Consider the following 23,836-nt stretch of genomic DNA (forward strand, 5'->3'; position numbering starts at 1 on the left):
GAAATGCAAAAAAAAAAAAGGAAAATGGAAATTTTTTGGGGAACCCAAAAACAAAACGAAGGCTAACATCAAAAATTATTACCTGGAGATGAAAATGAAGGAGTCTCTCACTCTTAGTACGTATCCGTTGAGACGATGATTGGTGATGTTGGTAAGCGGTAGTTGCAATAGCGAAAAGAAGAAAATGTTCTTCGGATGATGCTTTCAAACACTAATCCATGATGAAATGGAATTTATAACGTTGGATGTTGGATTTTCACTTTTCTCCTTTATGAATGTGGTTTATAATTTTTTGAACTTTTTTTTACTTGGTATGAATGTTGAATGATTGACGTTACGTTTCTTTTTTTAATTTTAGTTTGAATATGAAATGTGGGTTTTATGAGCCTCGTTGTTGTATTTCGGTGGTCAATAAACGCATTGCTTGTTAGTTTTATTTCACTTTTTTCTTGGAAACCCGAATTGTTTAGCTTTTGGATTTTTCACAATTAGCACTTAAACTATATATATATATATTTTTTAATATTCTTGTCATATAAATTTTTGTATCATTCCATTTCTTTTTTCATTACTTTTATAAAGCCATTACATTTTGATTTCTTTTCATTTTTTATCATTCTTTTTTTCTGGTCATTGGTTTATCTGTGGAGTAGAAAAAAGAAGTATTTTTTCAATAAATTGGTTTTGTTCTAAACGTGGAACTTGAAATTGTTTAATGGGTAAATGAAGTATCCATCGATTTTTTTCGAATTCTTCTTGTCTTTTCGGGCGACTGGTGTTATTTTCTGGCTCAAATAACGTCTTCTTATAACAGTTTTCTTGTGTAAATCATTTTTTTCTGACTCTACTTTTCCACATTGTTTCGTCTTTGCTACAAAAATATGTATTTTGTCATTTCACTTTACACACACATTCGGCAGAGGCGACGATGACAATGACAACAACGTTGGGGATGAGAGTGATGATTGTGAAGTGAAAAAAGCACTCACAGGATCTGGGCTGACGATTTAGCAGAAGAATTCACATCTTATCAATTAGATTTTTAGAACATTTTATCCATTTTAACATATTTTCGTTTCTCTTTCTGTTGTTTTCCCATTATTATTTTCCTTTGGACATCTACAAAATATTTTTTAACAATTTTTCTTTTTTCTTTATTACAAACGGATATCAACTCAACCCAACCATTATTATTCCCTATGATAAACTGAAGAAAAGGAGGCCAACTTTTGACAAACAACAAAATTTTTATTGCTGGCAATGCCTTATCTCATAACTGTTGTCTGTTTTCCGTTTTCTTTTTGTCATTTGCCCTCAATGAGAGGAAGTGAGACAACTAACTCCACTTTGTTTGAGTTTGAAGAATTTCAGTATAATAAAATATCCCGTTTTCATACTACAAATGCACTGAGAACATAGTTTTTGCTGTTCTCCCTCTCGCTCTTTTTGTGATGTGCTCCCATTTTTTTTATCTCTCACACACATTAACTCCATAACAGAGATGCCAATGTGGCGTTTTTTTTTTTAATTTTAATCAGGAAGGCATTTAATTTAGTCATGACCTGATCCAATACACACATTCAAAGATGTATTAAATTGCAGGAATACCAGAATTACTAGTAATTAGGCGCTATTTGGAATTTGGTGGAAAATATATTTTAATTTTTTTCTGGATAATTGAATTTAGAATTTTGTATCACATATAAAAGTTTAATTTGAAAGAATTACTTGGTCGCTTTGAAGATATGGACGGTGTGTATTTGGGGAATACGGGAGTTTAAAACAGTTTACCATAGTGGGGAAGATGAATATTTTTGTACGTAGTGTAGGGCGTTATTTGGGAATGTAAGTGTTATCTTTGACCAAATACAAAATTAAAAAAAATCGTAGAAAATGCCAATAAATATTGGTTATCCCTATGAAGAAGAGAATTAGAAGTAAATTTACCGTCATGTGATCGTCCACTTCTATTGTATTTAAAATTTTTGGGTAAGAATACCGTTCAGAAGCATATAATTCTGTTTGTAAGAAACCATCTGGCATTTGAAATCCGAAACAATTGTCGATCTAGCTACGGAACAATGTCAATCAATATTTTACTATGACAGACAACATGAACCAATTAAATTCTCTGTGCAAAACTATATATTTCTTCTCCAATTCACAAACATTTTTTGACGTTAATTCTCTAGTGATTTTTAACTTAATGTTATGCTTGACATCTCTGTCGGGCACACACAACTTTACTAAGAGAGAGAGAAAAGATTCTTATTCGAAGTGTCGGTAACGTAGTGCAGAAATATCCATTAACAAATGAATAAACGCATCAACCACCACCAACAAGCACCACAAGCATGCACGGACACACGCCGCACACATAGAACAAAATAGGCACACTAACAATACGAAAGTTTACTCTACTCTAAATCAGTATGAATTTGGAACAACTTTACGCTTCGGGGTAAAAACGACGAAGGCACTCTGTGATAATTACAATGGTCATGATGAAGTTTATATAGATGATGATGACTGAGCTGAGCCGAAGAATTCAACAACAAGAGGAAAAACAGAACCCTCATCCAACTAAGAGTCATTAGTCGCCGTGTAAAGAGAGTGAGAGTAAGAGAGCGACATAGTTTTCATTTCTTGATTCTTGTTTTTTTTTTTTTTTTTTTTTTTTTTTGAAGCACAATATCACAGGAAGTTAATTCACTTTTTAGTTAACAGAAAATATTAAAAAAGAAACAAAAATACCAGAGCTGCAGCTACTGCTGTTGGGCAGTAAACAGAATAAAAGAATAACAGTAAATAGGATTTTTCTATCCATTCCAACCAAATTCCAGTTTCACTGAAGTGCAATTCTTGGGTTTTTTTTCGTTTGTCTTTGCTTTGCTAGCTAGCTTGCCCCAAAAAGTATACACCAACAAAAACCCTTTATTTTCACTCTGGCCAGTTGCCTACACTCCCTCTCTCGTAGAGCAACGAGTCGCACACTTTCAGGCAAACTCATATCAATCAATGTATGCGTATCTTCTTTTGGGCACATACATATGTATATAAATGCTTATATATAGAGATGGAACTGCACTTTACTAGTATGTATGTATATAGAATTGTACGAATTTTTTATACATCGTTTTTCAGCACCAGTAGAAAAATTTTCATTCATCATCACTCGAAAAAGGAATAAAATCTAATCGATTATTAACACACAATACACCAGGTCCATAGCCATGAGCAAAAAGAAACGTTAAAATTTTCATTTTTTTTTTTTTAAATCAGGACGTTTGGGTTAGAAAAAATTTATTTAATTTTTAGGATTTCTTTAACATTTTTAGATTTTATTATCATTTTTTTTTACTTTCCGAGGGTTTTCTTTGGTAATTTTTTAAGCATTTTTTCTTCATTTGGTGAATACGCACACACACTTTGTTACGCACTCCTCCAGCAGTACTCACTCCAATTTCTAGCACAGTGCACAATCACAAACACACCCGTGTCAGAGTTATTCACACACAAAATTTCACACACTCTTTCACCCGTTTTTTACACACTCACATATTAAGTGGTTTATGTTGTTGTTGTAGCTGCTGCTGCTGTTGTTGTATGGTTAGTTGGTTGTATATAAAATTTTAACAATTTCCCAATAATGTAATGGTGCCACGCGCGTGTTGCATTGCAACCGCGAAGCAAGCAATCGATTCGAGGCGAAACAGTATAATGCGAATACAAATTTTGCAAAGCAGTCTATTAGGCGCATTCAGTTAGGCCGTTTGGATGACACACTCTCTCACGGGTTTCTTTTGTTGTGAGAGAGAATGTTTGTTCTCTTAAATGTGTCAGTAGATTTCTCTTTTGTATGTATTTACCGGTCTTTTTGCTTAATGAATGGAGGGATAACAAAGCTTTGCAGTGGCCAAATGCTTTAAGAAAATTAGTAAAGACAATCACCTCAAAACAAGTGGCGTCTTAAGCTAATGAAAATATGGACGGCGAAAGCTTTCTATATCGGTTGCTAACAGATGTCGCAACAAACAAGAATTTGTGTGCGGCCAAGTGTGTATTTGTATGACGAATCCACTCGATTTGCCACTGACACTTGGGTCGTCCCTATCTTCTGATTTGTATTGTTTCAATAATAAACGGCGAGAGTCTTTATGTATTGATCTATACAGGGTGAGATAAAAAACTGCAATAAAGTCAAACGCCATAATTTTTATTTTTTTTTTAATTTTTATTGAATGAAAGCAAAAAATTTTGGAAATAGCAAAAAATTTTTGGAAATTTTAGAATATGTTTAGATTTGTTCGAATTGGTCACCTTTGGCACGAATTATGGCCTTCAAGCGGCCTATGAAACCGTCACACGCTGCCCGAATGTTGCTCTGCTGTATTTTGGCCCATTCCCGGCGAAGCGCTTACCGAAGGTAATCGACACTTTGGTATTTTTTAGTGCCAACCTTGGTTTCCAAAATTCCCCAGACTCAATAGTCCAACAGATTGATTTTTTGATGGTCATTGTGCGCTGGAAATGAAGCGAGGAACCTCATTTTGTAACCATTTTTGGATGGCGCGTGCTGAGTCCTGTTGGAATGTCCAAGGTCTGCGCCCAAAATGTTTGCGTGCCCAAGACTTTAATACATCCTCCAGAATATTTTCGCGATAATATTCGGCATTTATTCTGATGCGACGGTCGATTAATACGAGCGGAGAGCGACCATCGGCTGTTATGGCGGCCCACACCATCACCATGGCCGGCGCTTGAGTTCTGTTGGCCAACCGAAGGGGCACATTTTCAGCTGACCTCTTTGGCAAGTAAAAACCATAATTTTGTCTGTTTACAAACTGCTGGACAAGGAATGTTTTCTCATCGGAGAAAACCAAATTCGGCAGTTCAACACTTTCGGCCAAGCGAAGCAACTCTTTAGCTCTTTTGAATCCATTTTCTTTCTGTTGCGGTGTAAGTTCTTGGACTTTTTGAAATTTCAATGGCTTTACCCCGAGCTCATTTTTCAATGTATGACGAATGGAATATTGCGATATGTTCAGTTCACGTGCCTTTTTGCGGCCACTGCGACTCGGGTTTCGATCAAGTCTCTTCTTTACTTTTCGAACCATTTCTGCTGATGTTGCAGTTTTCTTCCATCCACTTCTTGACGTCGGGCTACGCTACCAGTATCTTGGTAACGAGCGATGGTACGAGACACAATAGATTTATTTACATTTAAATGCTGGAGTGCTCACACTATCACGCTTGAATTCCATCACGAATAATTTTTTTTCTGGAAAATTCTCACCAAAATGCTTTTTTACGCTTGTAAACAATATAATGAGCTGTCACTGGAATAATTTTAACAGCTGTTGGATGAGTGGCTTATAAATGACAGCAGTCTGAAGTTGGTTGCAGTTGGTTTCATCTCACCCTGTATATTCTTTAGTCTATGTTTATAGCATGTTCACACAGCCACTTAACCAATATCCAGCACGCCTTTTTCAAATACAATGCAAAGCCTATTTCAGAGCGCATAGGAAATATGAAATACATCTCACAGCACTCAAAAGTAATCTGCCCGAACGCCATCTATTGCCTATATGATTCATATAAGCAAACAAACAATTTTTTTGGAGAGAAATAAAATCATATTTAAAAAATATTTTATTTTGTTATTTATTATTTCTTATCAAGTACTTAAGAACTATTTACATTTATTTGTTACGTTGTGTATGTGTAAAAAAGTTATTTTTTTAAAACCTTGGTTGTATACATCTACGGATGTAAAATACAAATATAAAAAATATATTAATCTAAAATCTATGCTTTCATAATGATCCATATGAACCATCTCCTTTGGTAGAACATTTTTTTAAATGATGCTTAAAAAATAACTTAATAGCTAACATTAAGGATAAAACTACTAATAGTCTAATTTGCCTTGAGCTCCAGTTATTATGGCATCAATCCATATTCTAGCCGCAGCATCTGAGGCTGCCAGTAGTTGATAGCTGCGTTTTTTAGTTTTAACAATGAATGTGCAGTGGGGTCGGCCACTCTTTGAGATATTTAAATGATCCAAATAGACTTCTTCGATGGTCTGGAGCGAAAAAGAAAACGGGAAGAATAAATTGATAAATTGTTTTAACAAAGGAAAACAATATAAAGCATAAAAACAATGTGAATATTCTAAATCTAGATTTTACCAAATTAAAGAGGCTTTAAGAGATTCGGTGTTTTCAAAGATTTAATTGCAAAATAACCTAAGTTCCCTCCTCTTCCACATTTATGGAAATATTCGGATTAAGATTCCTTTGGATTCGTGCAATGTAGGCATATAGTGTCTTAGGCAATAGATAAAGATACCAACTGATTTTAGTTATTGCGAGGGTCTTGGCCATATTTTCCCATCGATTTCAAAACGCTGCGTTTTCTACTTTTAGTTATACTTTCAAAACCTATTGGATTTCTTTGAAAAAATATTGGTTGTGTTACATAGTGTTATAGAGACCTTTTGATATGTATTGTCATTTAGAGAAGCCTTCTAGCCTGGTATCCTACACTAAAGAAAACCCCGTAAGGGTATGCTACTCTATGAAACCGCCTAAGGGACCTTCTGTTCTACGGAAGTCCTCTTAAGGGATGTTGTTGCTGTAACGGCCATATGTGTTGAGTCGCGTTACTTTTTGCTTGTCTGGTTCTAATTCAAAATTGAAAACTAAACTACTTTAACAAGTTCTAACCAAACACCTTCAGGAGTGAGTTGGGTAGGTTTTGTGTGCCTGACGGTACTGCGAGAATGTAAATGTTACTCAGATCTGCCTAAAAGGCTATTTGATCCAGAGGCTTTCTCTTATAAAATTGGATTTCCGTTTCCATATCGTGTAGGTCCTTCCCGACACTCCAAGTTTTATTCAACATATGATGTTTTGAAAGACTGCCACGGTAGCACCCTATCCATCCAATCCAAAAACTACTTTATACTTGACTACTCTTTTATTTTCCATCAAGAGGATCTTCTATTCTATAGCAGCACTCTATGGGTCTATGATCCTATAAAAACCCTTAGAGGGCTTCCATAGAATAAAATACTTGTAAGACAACTTCTGTAGAAAGAAATACCCTTAAAAAGGCTTTTATGCAATAGAAGAAGCCTTTTGCAGTTTTTATAGACGATAATGCCTTTGAAAGGACTTCCAAAGACTAGAAGACATTTTTTTCAGAGAAGCCATTCTTCTATTCTATAGGTGAACTTAAATCCTTAATCAAAACCTCTCACTTGTCTATAAAGAGGGCACTTCAGAGTCTTTAACGGGTGTTCAATCCTTTGGAAGCCCTATGAATAATTCCTACTTTTAATTAGAAGCTATTTTGAAGGTCATTTGTAATACAGAAAATTTATTAAAGGTTTTATGTCTTCTGAAGAACTTACCGAAAAATAAGCACCTCCACGAGGTTTCCTCTCCAATTTATCGGAATAGTAAATAAAAGCATTACGCGTGCGATCTAAAACAAACCAACGTTTCGACCAGCCATGAAAAGTGGCACCCAATTTATGAAGGTAACTGGTAAATTAGAAAAAAAATTAATAAATAAACTTTTAAATAATTTGCTGATGTTTAACTTACCCCCTACACGTGTGAGAATCAACAAAGACGTGTGGACACAAGTCGATTTGATGACCCGCAGATTCGATATGTTGCCGCAAATCTAAATCTGGTGAAAATATTGGCAGATATCTTGTTAGGGGTCTCTGATGTTTGGGTAAAGCAGAACGTTTACGTTCACTACTGCTGCCTCCCTCTTTTGGCGATTGATCTCCCCTTAATTGCTGGCTGCTGCTGTTCGCATCAGTTGAGTTGAGACTCTCCGGTCGTTTGGCAGTGTTACTGTCTGTATTAGCATTGCTATTATTGTTATTAGATCCATTAAAGGTGGATAGTTCAATATTCGATTTGCTTGTTTGATTTGTTGTTAACAATTCACAACTCAACTCAGAGTTCGCTTCGGATAGCGGTCGCGAGGAGGTACTGTGACGTTTTGCTGGTTCCGAATGCAAATGATTCGTTTCAAATTCAGGCTGTGAGTGACGTTGCTAAGAAAATTAGAGAAAGATAAATAAAGAAAAGGGGAAAGTTATTATTAGAAGTATAAGGCTAAAAATAATTAAAGGTTAATTTTTCTTTTTTTGCATGTGTTTTTTCAACCAAGTGGCGATATTTATTAATAACAAACAAACGTACTCAGCATACCATCCTAAACGCCCGCCCACTAATATCTGGCAATAAATTTGACAAAAAAAAAATAAAATAAACAATAGCAACAACAACTGAAATAACATGCACATTTTACACTGTTTTCAAACGAAACATTTTTCCTGTCCTTTTTTCTCGGAAAATTAAAATGCATTGGAGCGCAAAGAAAAACATAAACATTGTGAGTCTTGGAGGAAATTGGACTGGAACTTTTTGTGAAATATTGTCACAGGTTCAACAGTTTCCTATTTAATTTAAGATGTGCGTCGAGGTAGCGTATAAGTTTGGTTATATATATTTCATAACTCGACAAGATTTGTTATTTTTAAGGTGTTAATTCGACCGGTGAGACATTTGATTGCAGTTTTCCCAAAAATATTTAATTTGGACTGTTTAGAGACTGATAGGCGAGCTTTTCCATATAACTATAAATAATTATTCATTTTTAAGGCGTGGGTAGCTAAAATAATTTATATTACGAATTATGTTTCTAAATACGTTTCACTGAAGCATGGACATTGAATAGAAAAGTCTTTTGTAACGTATTTACTATATGAACAGGTGTTACTCAGGGGTTTGGTCACAGGAGGTAGCACTTGACGAAGTAGAATTTTTGACTTTAAGTCGTAAAATTTTAAGTTATGTTTGTCTTCCCGCCTGTTTTAATTTCCTTGTTTGTTATAATCTTTGTTCTGAACATAGATCAAGCTTCAAAAAAGGAGCTATTCAGCTCACGTTTTGGCTTCATTATGTGTGACGATGTGTGGAATATTTAATACCTATTATGTATATTTCCCAAGGTGGGGTCTTGTTTTGGCATAGTCCCATAAAACATGAACTTCCGATTTTTGATCTTCTGTGGGGTTTATCAAGATTTTCAATGTAATTGTAATAATTTGGTATGAGAAGCTTTTAATGGTCAAAAGAGGTCAATGTTTTTGGTATAAGGGTACCCCCGGTTATTCGTCTGCATGGATTTCGGTTAATTGTTAACCTTCTTCAATGTAGCACTTATGAAAAGTCATTTGGAGTGAGCACTTATACATTTGGTTTGAGCACCTTTTATTATAATTTTCTATCGAATTAACGGAGATTTGCAGTTCTACAACATGGGATTCTAAAATTGTTTATATCGACTATGTCATTTTCAAGTATCTCATTTTCCTAATGGCCTGACTGAAGCTACGCCTTTTATGTTTTATTATTTTATGAAATGAACGTTTTAGACCCCATGTCTCTTTAGACGAAAATGAAATTTTCCACAAATCATTTGGATGAATTTTTATTGAAATTGGTGGTTAACGGCCCAAATTTAGATAAATCTCCCATGTATATCTTCATACGATTTCAATTTTATTGTGCGACGAATTCAGCCCAATAGCAAGTGTGTCAAAATTGGGTGCAAATTGGTTCTTATATAGCTATAACTCCCATATATATATATGTTTCACACGATATTTGATATTTTGGTCCCATACAGTCGTAAAATGTACTCCATAAGAATGATTTTATACCCTCCACCAAAAAAAGTATGGAGGGTATATTAAGTTCGTCATTCCGTTTGTAACTCATCGAAATAATCATTTTAGACCCAACAAAGTATATATTCTTGCGTATCAGCGTAAAATTCTAAGACGATTTCGCCCTGTCCGTCCGTCTGTCCGTCTGTTGTAACCACGCTACAGTCTAAACTAATTAAAATAGGAAGCTAAAATTTTGCACAGATCTCTCTTTTCTCTGCAGGCAGGTCAAGTTCGAAGATGGGCTATATCGGTCCAAGATATCGTATAGCCCCCATATAACGGTACCCCCGATATTCGGTATTTTGATGATTTCAGCCATATTTTTCAATGGTATTGTCTGAAATTCCACAAAAGGAGTCCCTTGTGGACATTTTACCCCTTCAAAAAGAATTGTCTATATATGTCCACGATATCGTATATCCCCCATATAACTGTACCCCCCGATATTCGGTATTTTGATGATGTTAGCCACACTTTTCAATGGAATTGTCTAAAATCCCCACAAGTAGTTCCTTGTGAGTACTTCACCCCCTGAGAGAGAATTGTCTATACAGGTCCACGATATCGTATATCCCCCATATAACGGTACCCCCCGATATTCGGTATTTTTATGATTTTACCCACATTTTTCATCGGAATTGTCTGAAAATCCACACAAGGAGTTCCTTGTGGGTATTTTATACCTCGGCAGAGAAGTATCTATATAGGTCCACGATATCGTATAGCCCTCATATAACGGTACCCCCGATATTCGGTATTTTGATGTTTTTAGCCATATTTTTCAACGGAATGGTCCAAAGGGTTCTTTGTACACAAGGGGTTCTTTGTGAGCACTTTACCCCCCGACATAGAAATCTCTATATAGGTTAACGATAACGTATAGCTCCCATATAACGATACCCCGCTATATTCGGTATTTTGAAAATCCACACAAGGAGTTCCTTGTGAGTACTTTACACGCAGACATAGATTTGTCTTTGTAGGTCCACAGTATCGTATATCCCCGCATATTGGCACCTTCTTATATTAGATATTTTAAAGATTTTAAAAGAATTTTTAATGGATTTTATTTTTTTGAAAATTTTCTAATTCGTTCCAAATGGTGGAGGGTATTCAAAGTTCGGCCCGGCCGAACATACTGCTTTTTTACTTGTCTGTACTAGATACGTGATCGTTTCGGATACCAATCCGTTGGACTATTGTGTCTGGAGTATTTTGGAAAGAAAGGTTGGCACTAAAAAATACCAAAGTATCGATCACCTCAAGCAAGCGCTTCTCCGGGAATGGACCAAAACACCGCAGTGCAACATTCGGGCAGCGTGTGACGGTTTCATTGGCCGTTTGAAGGCCACAATTCGTGCCAAAGGTAACCAATTCGAGCAAATCTAAACACGTAGATGCTATTTCCGAAATTTTTTGCTTTCATTCAATAAAATTTGAAAAAAATGCAAAAAACTTTTGACTTTGTTGTTTGTTTTTTATCTCACCCTGTAATATCGTATATCGTATATATGAAGGGGTAGATATATATATAAATTTTAAGGCACACAATGATATTTTTGGAGTAATCTCCACACGTATTTTCGTTTTTATACACTACACCACAAGGTGGTCAGGGTATTATGTCTTTGTGCATTTGTCTGTAACAGGCAAAAGGAAACGAGATAGACCCATAGTTCCTTTTGATGATCTGCCTAGAATCACATTCTGAGTCGATTTATGCATGTCCGTCCGTCCGTCTGTCCATGTATTTTTGTAAACAAAGTACAGTTCGCATTTATTGCCCTATCCAGATGAAATTTCGCACAAATCATTTGTTTGGCCCAAAGACGAACCCTATTGAAATTGGAGATAATCGGTCAAAATTTAGATATAGCTCCCATATATATCTTCGTCCGATTTGCCTTTTATTGTGCACCAAACGTGTAATATCAGTCGGAATAGTATGGAATTTTGCACGTACGATCAGATTGGACCTGAAAATAAGTATGCCAAAGTTGATCTGAATCGGTTCAGATATAGCTATAGGTCTCATATATATTTTTCATCCGATTTGTTATTTTTATCCTCCGCAGCCGTAATATGCACTCTGTAACAACAATATTTGAGGAAATATATCAAATACAGCTCAGAAATATCTTTGCCAAATTTTATAGATCGGTTCCGATTTGGATATCATTATCCGATTTCAAATTAATTGTGCACCAAATGAGCAATACAAGTCCGAATTTAAAAGATACAAATGCTTCGGCATATTTAGTCTTTTGAACTTTAAATTATAATTAAAATCATAGTGTGTATGATGGAATTCTCCCATAAAAACTTTTAATTGTTATGCGCAGCTCTACTAAATTAGCAAAGTGGTGTAGGGTATCATAAAGTCGGCCCCGCCCGACGTTAAGAGTTTCTTTACTGGTTTTTTTTGCCAAGTAGATTTTTTCGAAAATTCAATATTTAGTCAGGTTCGGATGAGGCCATAAAAGCGAAACTGCATCTAACAATACAAACTCTAACTAGGGATTTTTAAATATGATTTTAACTATTATAAAATGCTTGGTAGGAGTTGTTTGCACCAAATTGCCTTAAGAATGTAGCACAGTCTTGTACAAGCCATACCGTTTGGTCTTTTACAAGGTTTTTCTTTAACACACATAGAGCTTAAACTTATTAAGAAGATACTCTATCAAAAGAGGACCTTTATCTGTAATTCATGACAGTTTCGATCGGCTCTTTTTTTCTCACATGTCTTAGATGGAATAGCCAATAGCTATTGTTTTTTTTTTTTTTTTTTTCTCAGAACCATTCACACTTTCTTATATCGGATGCTCAATAATCCATCACAATCATTAAAAAAATTTCCGAGGAAACGGTGTTGTTTTCACTGCCAATATATTTTACGCAAAATAAATAGCAACAGACACACAAACAAACAAACATTATGACCTAAATACTTTGACATTCTGTGCAAAAATTCCAATTCCACTACATATACACAATTTGCACTCAATAATTGTCAATTTGAATAACACACAAAAACATCCCAAAGATGATTATTATTTATTAGATTCCAGACGACCACTTGACTTTGTTACACTTTCACTGGCACATGAACTATTCAATTTTCATTCTGTCCGTCCAAATATCTAAGATTGACCGAACTTACTAAAATAATAATGTGGTGATGATGATGATGACAACAATTTTGTTGTTGTTGCTGCTGATGAAGATTACAATTATGTTGTTCTGGTCGCCGCCTCTTTACATAGTTCAACCAAGAGGGCATTACAGGAGCAAGAGGCATTGCTGTTAAGTAACACACAGAGACACAACAGACAACCAACAATTTCAATCAGACACTGTCCACCCACAATTCGAACAAACCAACGAGGGAAAGAAATCAAAGACAGATAAAAAAACACCCAACAATTTCGAAGCGGCGAACAATTTATGTGACCACCGCCACGAACACTTTCTGGTCACAGACTAAATTATCAACGAAAATCACCAACACTTATCCAGTTCTTAAGAGCATCATCATCATATTTTTCGATATGAATGTCGTCAAGAATTTCCCTCGGTGAGAGTGTCCGCTGTTCAGCGGCCAGCAAAGACACATACATTTTGCCAGCAACATTTTCTTCATGAGAAATTAACATTTTCTTTTTTGCAACATAGAAATCATCAACAAACCAACCAGACCCAAATGACAAGCAATCAGAAGATGAAGTTTGAATTGAAATTAATTAGCAAAAGCTAGATAAATTAACTGTGACTTTTTGTTGCAGAATTTAAATGCTAAATTAATTTTTCCTGGACCTAAAAAGTACATTAAAAAATTCCATTTAACCAATTCAATGCAGAAGATACCAATGGAATACTCAAACCAGAGCTAAAATTGGTTAGTTTTTTACTCGAGAGTAAAAATTGTTCGTGTGCGAGAGTGCTAAAAGAGTAGGGGTTTTACATGGATTTTTATATCCAATCTTTTGTTATATGTGGGAACGCTTGTGAGGTACTTCTATTTGAAAAATAAGACTGGGAGTCAAAATTCTCGATATACAGAGTGAGATGAAAAAAACTGCACCCAACTTCAGACTACTGTCATTTCTAAGCCACTCGTCCGACAGCTCATTATATTGTTTACAAGGGTACAAAAGCAATTTGTTGAGAATTTTCCAGAAAAAAAAATTATTCGTGATGGTATTCAAGTGGATAGTGTGATTTCTTTATATTTGGCTGGAAATCCACAAGTGATCATTGTTAGAGCACTCCAACATTTAAATGTGAATAAATCTTTTGTGTCTCGTACCATCGCTCGACACCGTGATACTGGTAGCGTAACCCGACGTCAAGGAAGTGGACGGAAGAAAACAGCAACATGAGCTGAAATGGATAATAAGTGACTTAATCGAAACCCGCGTCGCATTGGCCGAAAAATGGCCCGTGAGCTAAACATGTCGCTATATTCCATTCGGTAAATATTGAAAAATGAACTCGGGGTAAAGCCACTGAAATTTCAAAAAGTGCAAGAACTTACACCGCATCACAAAGAAAATAGACTCTAAAGAGCTAAAGAGTTGCTTCGCTTGGCCGAAAGTGATAAACTGCCAAATTTAGTTTTCTCCGATGAGAAAACATTCGTTGTCCAGCAGTTTGTAAAGAAACAAAATTATCGTGTTTACTTGCCAAAGAGGTCAGCTGAAAATGTGCACCTTCGGTTGGCCACCAGAACTCAAGCGCCGGCCATGGTGATGGTGTGGGCCGCCATAATAGCCGATGGTCGCTCTCCGCTCGTATTAATCGACTATGGTATCAGAATAAATGGCGAATATTATTGCGAAAATATTCTGGAGGGTGCATTAAAGCATTGGGCACGCAAACATTTTGGCCGCAGACTTTGGACATTCCAACAGGACTCAGCACCATTGCACCCAGCCCGCGCCACCTAAGAATGGTTACAAAATGAGGTTCTTCGCTTCATTTTCAGTGCACAATGGCCACCGAAATCTCCGGATACCAACACGTTGGACTATTGTGTCTGGAGTATTTTGGAAAGCAAGGTTAGCACTAAGAAATACCAAAGTGTTGATCACCTCAAGCAAGTGCTTCGCAGGGAATGGGCCAAAATACCGCAGAGAAACATTCGGGCAACGTGTGACTGTTTCATTGGCCGTTTGAAGGCGATAATTCGTGCCAAAGGCAACCAATTCGAACAAATCTAAACTTATTCTAAAATTTGATTAAAAAAAATGTAAAAATTATGGCGTTTGACTTTGTTGCAGTTTTTTTATCTCACGTGCATTCCTTTGCAAATTAAAGGGTTGTATCAGTGCTTGGTTAGGTGCATAAAAAACTCCTTCTGGTACCTCCCTCTCAAGAAATTTGAATAACCATAACCCTCATACAATGCAAAATGAGCATCTAATTCTTTTCAAACTAGGCATATCCCAATATGTTTACCAACACAAAATCTGATATGAATATGAGATTTATGGGCTCACTCCTTCCGATACCTCCCCCACAAGGGGTCAAATAATATTATATAATAATAAGTCTAATAATATGCGAAACAATTCAGCGATTAGCTTCAAACTTCGTGTATTCCAATGTCAACAAGAGATCCAATGTAAATATGTCGGATCATCCTTTCTGAAACCTTCCCCACAAAAGTTCAACATTGTGCAAAAATATATACAAACATCTCATAAAAAATGTAGGAAGCATTTGATGTAGTTTCAAGCTGATACGTCGTATTTATATCACACTTAGGCCAAATGCGAAATGGACAATATTGGTTCACTCTTTCGTTACCTCCTTCATGAAGGACCAACATATTGAATAATTATAATGCGAGTCAAAATATATTTTAATAAATTGACATAGGCTGAGGGTATACTTCTGTCGGCAAAATCGACTGATACTTCGGGTTTAACTTGCTGCAGTTCATAGTGCATTATTTAGAAAAAAAGTCCAGATTTTAGTATCATAATAAAATGTTAATGGGTTTTCTTATCGTTCCCTATGTGTCCTTATTTTTGCATCATCATCACCTGCCACTTTCATTTTATGGATAATTTTTTCTATATTCTCTTAAACCAAGGAAGAATCTAAGTGGACAATTATATTCGACACCCGCACCAATGCCCAAACATTATGAAAAATAGGCTGCTTATATTTTATGAAATTGTTATAAAAAATAGAAATTAATTTGAATATTTTTTCGTAAGTTTAGTACTTATTGATATTTTACAACATATTTATTTATATATTTAGAATGTTTTTAGCTATTATTGCACTTTTTCAAAATTATTTTATGAGTCTTCAAAACCAACCAACATAAGCAGCATTAACATTTTGAAAACATTTATTTGTGGGTCTTTTTTTTAACAATTTTTTTAATTTCTTATTTTTCACTTTTTAAGAACGTGTCTTACAATATGCACAAACTGTGGATAACTGTATCGCATGGCATGCGGACGACCGCGAGATAGGTGTGTGATCCAAATCATTTTTGATGTTGATCTTCTTGTTATTGTTTATTGAGTTGCACTTGTTTTTCCAAATGGAACGAATTACAAAAAAAAAAAAGAAACAAAACAATTTCCACAAAATATTAAATCCTTGAACCGTGGCCGATGAAGCCGATGAAGAAAACGCAAATTGCTTTTCAATCCAAACACCACGATCATCGATATTTAACTAAAATTGCGTCGTCCATGGCAGACAATTTTGTTCCGAATTGATTGTCCGATGCCGCCGCCGCCCAAATTTTCGTCGATTTGTTGGCCCCGTCAAAATGTTTACCTTGAATTTGTAGTAAACATTGAATTATGGTTAATTTGGTTGGTACGAACGTACGTTCGATCCAATTGCAGATAGATTGGGAACACACATGCAGAGAAACAGATTCACACACCACGCGATTTACAAGATGATGAAGTGAAGATAATAATGTGGTAGATTCGATGTTTGTGTGTGTGTGTGTCTGTGCACGATTTAATATTCCACATGCTAATTACGGTGGATTCTTAAGTACTTTCATCGGATAGTGACTAATTGTAGTGTGAGAAAAAAAGGGGGCGTTCTCTGAGGTTACAACGACTGTTTGGGGCTCTTCTGCATGTACTGTTATAGAAAATTTCCCCAAGGACTACTAAGGCAATAATGGTGTAATTTTGTAGAACATTTCTTCAAAAACTGCCAAGGCAATTTTTATAGTATTTTATAGAAGCCCCTTAGAGGATCATCCATTTTATAGAAGCCATCTTAAGGGGTCGTCTATTATGTAAAAGCCCTCTTAAGAGGACGTATATTCTACAGAAGACCCCTTAAGAGGACATACATGGTAAGAAAAAACTGCAACAAAGTCAAGCGCCATAATGTTTACATTTTTTTAAATTTTACTGATTGAAAGCAAAAAACATTTTAGAATAAGTTTAGATTCGTTCGAATTGGTCACCTTTGGCACGAATTATGGCCTCCAAACGGCCAATGAAACCGTCAAAATGTTGCTCTGCAGTATTTTGATTCATTCTCGGCGAAGCGTTTGCTTGAGGTGATCGACACTTTTGTATTTTTTAGTGTCAACCTTGCTTTTCAAAATACTCTAGACACAATAGTCCAACTGATTGGCATCCGGAGATTTTGGTGGGCATTGTCATTTAGTAACCATTCTTGGGTGGCGCGTGTTGAGTGCGATGGTGCTGAGTCCGGTCTGCGGCCAAAATGTTTGCATGCCCAACGCTTTAATACACCTTCCAGAATATTTTCGCGATAATATTCGGCATTTATTCTGATGCCACGGTCGATTAATACGAGCGACTGTCGGCTGTTATGGCGCCCACACCATCAAAGCAACTCTTTAGCTCCTTTGAAGCTATTTTCTTTCTGTTGCGGTGTAAGTTCTTGCACTTTTTTTGCCGAATGGAATGTTGCGATATGTTCAGCTCACGAGCCATTTTCGGCCATCGGGAACCGGGGTTCGGTCAAGTCGCTTCTTTACTTTTCGAACCATTTCTGCTGATGTTGCTGTTTTCTTCCGTCCGCTTCCTTGACGTCGGGCTACTCTAAAAGTATCACGGTAACGAGCGATGGTACGAGACACAAAAGATTTAAAAAAATAATTTAATTGCGGGGTGCTCTAACGATAGTCACTTGTGGTTTTCCAGCCAAATATAAACAAATCACACAATCACGCTTGAATTCCATCACTAATAACTTTTTTTGCTGGAAAATTCTCATTAAAATGCCGTCACTGGACTAATTTTAAGAGCTGTCGGACGGGTGGCTTAGAAATAACAGCAGTCTGAAGTTGGTTGCAGTTTTTTTATCTCACCCTGTATATTCTACAGAAGCCCCCTTAAAAGGGCATCTGTAGAATGTTCCTTGAGGAGTCATATATTCCATACATGACTTTTTATCCATAAAAGGTATTTTTAATAAATTATTGAAGTTCTGTTGATTTTCCCAAAATAGCTTTCACTTTTAATGCAACGCCTCTGAACTAGATTTTGATAATAACAAATAATAGTTTTGCGGAATGATTGATCGGTATTTAATTCCTTGGCCAATACAGCCATTACGTAGAAAAAAGTATTAAAGTTTGACTGTCATACACTTCAGAAATTGATGGATAAATATTTAACACTTAAAACAACAAAAACAGAGCTGACGTTAACTACGTAAACTCCTCAAATAGGGGTTGTGCAAATAATGCGATTTTTTAGAAAAAGGTAACAAAAATCTGAAACCCATCTCCATGACGTTCAGACTGGACAAATTTGTTAGAGATTTACCGTCTATATAATCCCATACCCAATACTAAGTACTTAAATACTCAATATAGCGTATTTGTTTGAAAATATTCAACGCATTTTTTAAATTGCCGGAAAACATATTTGCCCTATCGGAAATTTATTCACATCCATCCCCCCGACACAAGAAAAAAAAACACGTCAGAAAAATACCCATTTCCCACTTTCAACAAATAAATAACAATTTAATTCATTGATTAAAAAAGAACAAAACAAAAAGAAACAACAAAAATAAACAATTTTTATACATTTTTTTTTTTTTGTTAAAATCGTACCATGCCGTTGAACTGTGGAGAAGACCAACGATTTTTTTTGCCATAAAGGGAAAAGCGATTTTTACTGGGAAAATAATTTGCATGTAGGAGGAGTTGTGGTAAAAACATCACATGGTACAGCTGTTAATGCTTTTTACGTTTATCACAAAAAAGACCACAATAACAATAAAAAATATTTTGACACAATGGACAAAATCTTATGATGCGAATTGAATTTTCCCCGGAATTGAATTGTTTGTTTTGTTTGGAAATCCCTTGTAGGCGAGTCTTGTGCTGATTTTTTTACGAATTACGTATTTAGGAATGTATGTATTTCCGGTACTAATGTATTTTTGTGTATGTTTCTCAGGTATTTTCAAAAGTATTTTTTTTTAAATTTTACTCTATCAACATTTTTGTTTTAGATCGTAATAAAAGTATAAGATATATAAGAGAATTGGTCATAGCCCGTCTTCGGAGTCTCTCCGAGGTTGGACAAAATACATTGGCAAATTATAACTCGTTCTCGGAGTTTCTCCTTTATTTAAAGTTAAATTATAGCATCAATATCATCCCACAAACGTGAAATTAAAAGTTATAAGCTGAGGATTCAAAAGTGTTGCTGACAAATTGTAGTTTTTTTTAAACATACTTTTTGGCGCTACACAAATTAGTTAAATGTAGAATAAATGTAGTTTATATATACAGAGTGAGATGAAAAAACTGCAACCAACTTCAGACTGCTGCCATTTCTAAGCCACTAGTCCAAATATTCCATCGCCTGTTAGCGTGATACTGGTAGCGTAGCCCGACGTCAAGGAAATGGACGGAAAAACAGCAATATCAGCAGAAATGGTTCGAAAAGTAAAGAAGCGACTTGATCGAAACCCGTGTCGCAGTGTCCGAAAAATGAGTTCGGGGTAAAGCCATTGGAATTTCAACAAGTTAAAAAGAAGTAAGTTCGGCCGGGCCGAACTTTTAATTCCCTCCACCATTTGCAACGAATTTGGGAATTTTAAAAAAATAAAATCCTTAAAAAATTCTTTTAAAATTTTTAAAATACCGAATATAGCCGTTATATTGGGGTCTATACGACGTGGACATACATAGGCATTGTTTGTCATAAGCCATTACCATATTCAAATTCGAAACTTGAAATAAACAGTGAATAATGTAGCTAAAATCATCAAAATATCGTATATAAGGAGGTGCCGTTATATCGGAGCTGTGCGAAGACCTGGACCAGCATAGACAATTTTTTGTTACAGGCTGTAGCATCCATAACGAACTTCAAATACCACATCTCAAACAATTTCGGTGGGTATTGTACCTAAAATCGTCAAAATACCGAATATAGGGAGGTACTGATATATGGGGCCTATACGAAAACCTGGACCCGCACAGACAATTTTCTGTCACAGACTGTAGTTCCCATAACGAACTTCAAATTCCAATTTTGAAACAATTCCGGTGAATAATGTTGCTAAAATCATCAAAATACCGAATATAGGGAGGTACCGTTATATGGGGACTATATGAAGACGTGGACCTGCACAGAAAGTTTTCTGTCTTAGGGTGCAGTATCCATTTTGAACTTCAAATACCAAATTTGAAACAATTCCCGTGAATAATGTCGCTAAAATCATCAAAATACCGAATATCGGGAGGTACCGTTATATGGGGGCTATACGAAGACGTGGACCTGCACAGACAATTTTCCGTCTTATGGTGTAGTATCCATTTTGAACTTCAAATGCCAAATTTGAAACAATTCCCGTGAATAATGTCGCTAAAATCATCAAAATACCGAATATAGGGAGGTACCGTTATATGGGGGCTATATGAAAACATGGACCTACATGGCCCATTTACGAACTTAACCTGCCTACTGGAAAAATAAACATGTGTGCAAAATTTTAGCCATCTATCACAATTCATTCGAAAGATAGCGTGATTACAACAGACGGACAGACAGACAGACGGACAGACAGACAGACGGACAGACAGACAGACGGACAGACGGACAGACAGACAGACAGACGGACAGATAGACGGACATCGCTAAATCGACTTAGAATTTTACGCTGATCAAGAATATATATACTTTGTTGGCTCTGATATGAGTATTTCGAGGAGTTACAAACGGAATGACAAAGTTAATATACCCTCCATAGTATGGTGGAGGGTATAAAAAGAGCAAGAACTTACACCGCAACAGAAAGAAAATAGACTCAAAAGAGATAAAGAGATGCTTCGCTTGACCGAAAGTGATGAACTGATGATTTTGGTTTTCTCCGATGAGAAAACATTCGTTGTCCAGCAATTTGTAAACTAACAAAATTATCGTTCACGTAATGTGTACCTTCGGTTGGCCACCAGAACACAAGCGCCGACCATGGTGATGGTGTGGGCCGCCATAACAGCCGATGGTCGCTCTCCGCTCGTATTAATCCGTGGCATCAGAATAAATGCAGAATATAATAATATTGAGGTTCCTCGCTTCATTTCCAGTGTACATGGCCACCAAAATCTTCGGATACCAATCCGTTGGACTATTGTGTCTGGAGTATTTTGGAGAGCAAGGTTGGCACTAAAAAATGCCAAAGTGTCGATCACCTTAATCAAGCGCTTCGCCGGGAATGGGCCAAAATATCGCAGAGCAACATTCGGGCAGCGTGTGACGCTTTCATTGGCCGTTTGAAGGCTATAATTCGTGCCAAAGGTGACCAAATCGAACAAATCTAAACTTATTCTAAAATTTGATGCTATTTCCGACAATTTTTGCTTTCATTCAATAAAATTAAAAAAAAAAAACATTTAATTATGGCGTTTGACTTTGTTTAAGTTTTTTTTATCTCAACCAGTATGTTGATGCTCATGTCTATACAGACGAGCCCGCTTCAATTGACTTATTGGAAGACAACATTGAAGCATTTATTCGTGAGATACTCCCCGAAATGTTGGAAAGAGTCAAAATTGCATGAAATAATTTTTAAACACTAAATTATATGGACAATACTATTAATTAAAATAGAGATTTTACTGCATATTAAGCGTTTTTCTACAGATCCCCAAAAACATCCCCCTATAAATATAGTAAATGTCTATTATATATTATTGTGTAGTATAGAAAATATATATAGTTTTAGTCAAAAACTTTCAATGGCCTAAAGCCGAACAATCCAATCTTAAACAGATATAGTGAAACAATAAATACCAAACATCATTTTTGAGAGCGCTTAACAGTATGCTATAATAAAAATGCTTACTATAAATGGGAATGTTACGTTACATATGATTCAAAAATTATGTGTAAAGAAGCTGTTCGGGAAACTAAACTAATTTTTCAACTCATAAAACACAGTAGAATACTTATGACATCTTTCTAATTTTCAAAAGCTTTCAGGACGAATTACTAAAAACTCTGCCCGCAACGACATGTTAAAAATGTTAATATCTATATTTATATAAAATTGAGTTTTAATTAAAATGCTTTATATATAAAAAAATTACTTATATATACCCGACAAAATATTGACGCACAAAAAATGTGTGTTTCGTAGTTATTGTGGGCTACTGACGTTGTTTGTAAAAAAAAAAAAAAAACGTTTGTGTAAACATAATAATATTCTATAAACTATTATGAATGGGGTGGGTTTCCCCAACAGCTGGAACATAACAACTACACATCACTCATAAAGAAAATTAGTAACACAAGTAAACAAATACTGTAGTTCGGCATTAACGACCCCGTGATAACCTTTACCCATATTCAACGTAATCATAAATTCTGTTCCTACGGAAAGCATTTTTCAAAGATCATTTCTCTAATTATTAATAATCATTTCAGATAATTCCATTGAAACATGTTGCTTGAATCGACAGAACACCGGAAATCGCCCATTTCCCATTATATGGGCTGTGTATTCTTGAAGTCGCATGTTATGTAAGTTCTTGCATTTTGGACAAAAAACAATCGTTGGATATCATTTCCCCATTCACAGATACATTTCCATTGATGCCACCAGCCCATAGACGGCTCCTTCTGAATGCATTGGTAGATTTTGCAATGCTTCTGGCTGATCGGCAATTTTGCTTATTTTACGTCCCCCCATTAAGCCAATTATGCTGCGTCGCTGGACAAAATTTTTTGAAAAAAGGTGGATCTTCGGACTACCGGAATCTTGGAATCTATTCACAAAAAATTATACGTTGCGTCAAGTCGTTCGGCTTCAATTCTTACAACATTTGTATATTGAAAGGTTTCACCCCTTAGTCCTTCCCAATTTGTTTCACGTTGTTGAGTAACAGAAACCTAATTTCGGCGAACGGCGAACGACGAATCGTTGTTTTAACAGAGTAACAAAGCACGAAACGTGCGTGAGTTGACTAAGTGTGCCATAATTGTAATATTATAACCAACCATTAAGAATTCTTGAATCCCCAAATCACAAAAATTACTAACTTAAGGTTACCTTATTAAAAAACGAGATTATGCTTGAGACAACCACCACGTGGCATATGTTTCAGACCGATCAAGCACTAGACAAAAATGTTTGAATTTGGTTTCAGCACAAGATAGCATGATTTCAGAAATTGAATGCACAAATGTTCTTTAATCTAAGAATAAAATTCCAACAACTGCTACCCCTTAATATTTACCTGATTTGATGAATCTCCATCCTCCTGCGATGTCTTATTCGATTTCGCTTTACTGTTATTTCTTTCTACAGCTGGTCGATGATTTTCCTTATCCAGCATAGGGTGCTGCTCTTGTTGTTGCTGCTGCTGGTGATGTTTCTGCTGAAGAGGTAAATCCGTTTGAGATTCCTCGCCATTAGTCATGCAGCTGAAAATGAGCAAAAACAATAAAAATAAATACACACACAAAATCGCATAAACTTTAAATATTCAAAAAAAAGAAAGAAAGAAATATAAACAAAGGTAAAAACAAATGCAATTAAAAAAAGAGAAAAATATAAGAGCAAAAAAAATTTATA

The 23,836-nt window shown here is 35.7% G+C and overlaps 2 protein-coding genes across 3 annotated transcripts in view; both read right to left on the minus strand.

The window, feature by feature from the left end:
• LOC105261727 (rho GTPase-activating protein 100F-like) overlaps positions 1–3,701 on the minus strand; it is a 74,533-nt gene extending 70,832 nt beyond the window's left edge. The window contains exons 1-2 of the mRNA XM_059119366.1: positions 3,459–3,701; positions 83–642 (exon numbers count right to left, since the gene is read on the minus strand). The gene's annotated coding sequence lies outside the window, so the exon portion shown is untranslated. The remainder of the gene's footprint in view (positions 1–82; positions 643–3,458) is intronic.
• Positions 3,702–5,651: 1,950 nt separating this feature from the next.
• LOC101900201 (pleckstrin homology-like domain family B member 1) overlaps positions 5,652–23,836 on the minus strand; it is a 59,714-nt gene continuing 41,529 nt past the window's right edge. For both annotated transcript variants that reach the window (XM_059119374.1, XM_005181984.4), the window contains 4 exons: positions 23,499–23,685; positions 7,620–8,086; positions 7,424–7,556; positions 5,652–6,091 (listed from right to left, as the gene is read on the minus strand). In XM_059119374.1, coding sequence (XP_058975357.1) covers positions 5,915–6,091; positions 7,424–7,556; positions 7,620–8,086; positions 23,499–23,685 — 964 coding nt within the window. In that variant the 3' untranslated portion in view covers positions 5,652–5,914. The remainder of the gene's footprint in view (positions 6,092–7,423; positions 7,557–7,619; positions 8,087–23,498; positions 23,686–23,836) is intronic.

The sequence above is a fragment of the Musca domestica genome, unplaced genomic scaffold (genome assembly GCF_030504385.1).
Source record: "Musca domestica strain aabys unplaced genomic scaffold, Musca_domestica.polishedcontigs.V.1.1 1, whole genome shotgun sequence".
Classification (NCBI taxonomy): Eukaryota; Metazoa; Arthropoda; class Insecta; order Diptera; family Muscidae; genus Musca; species Musca domestica.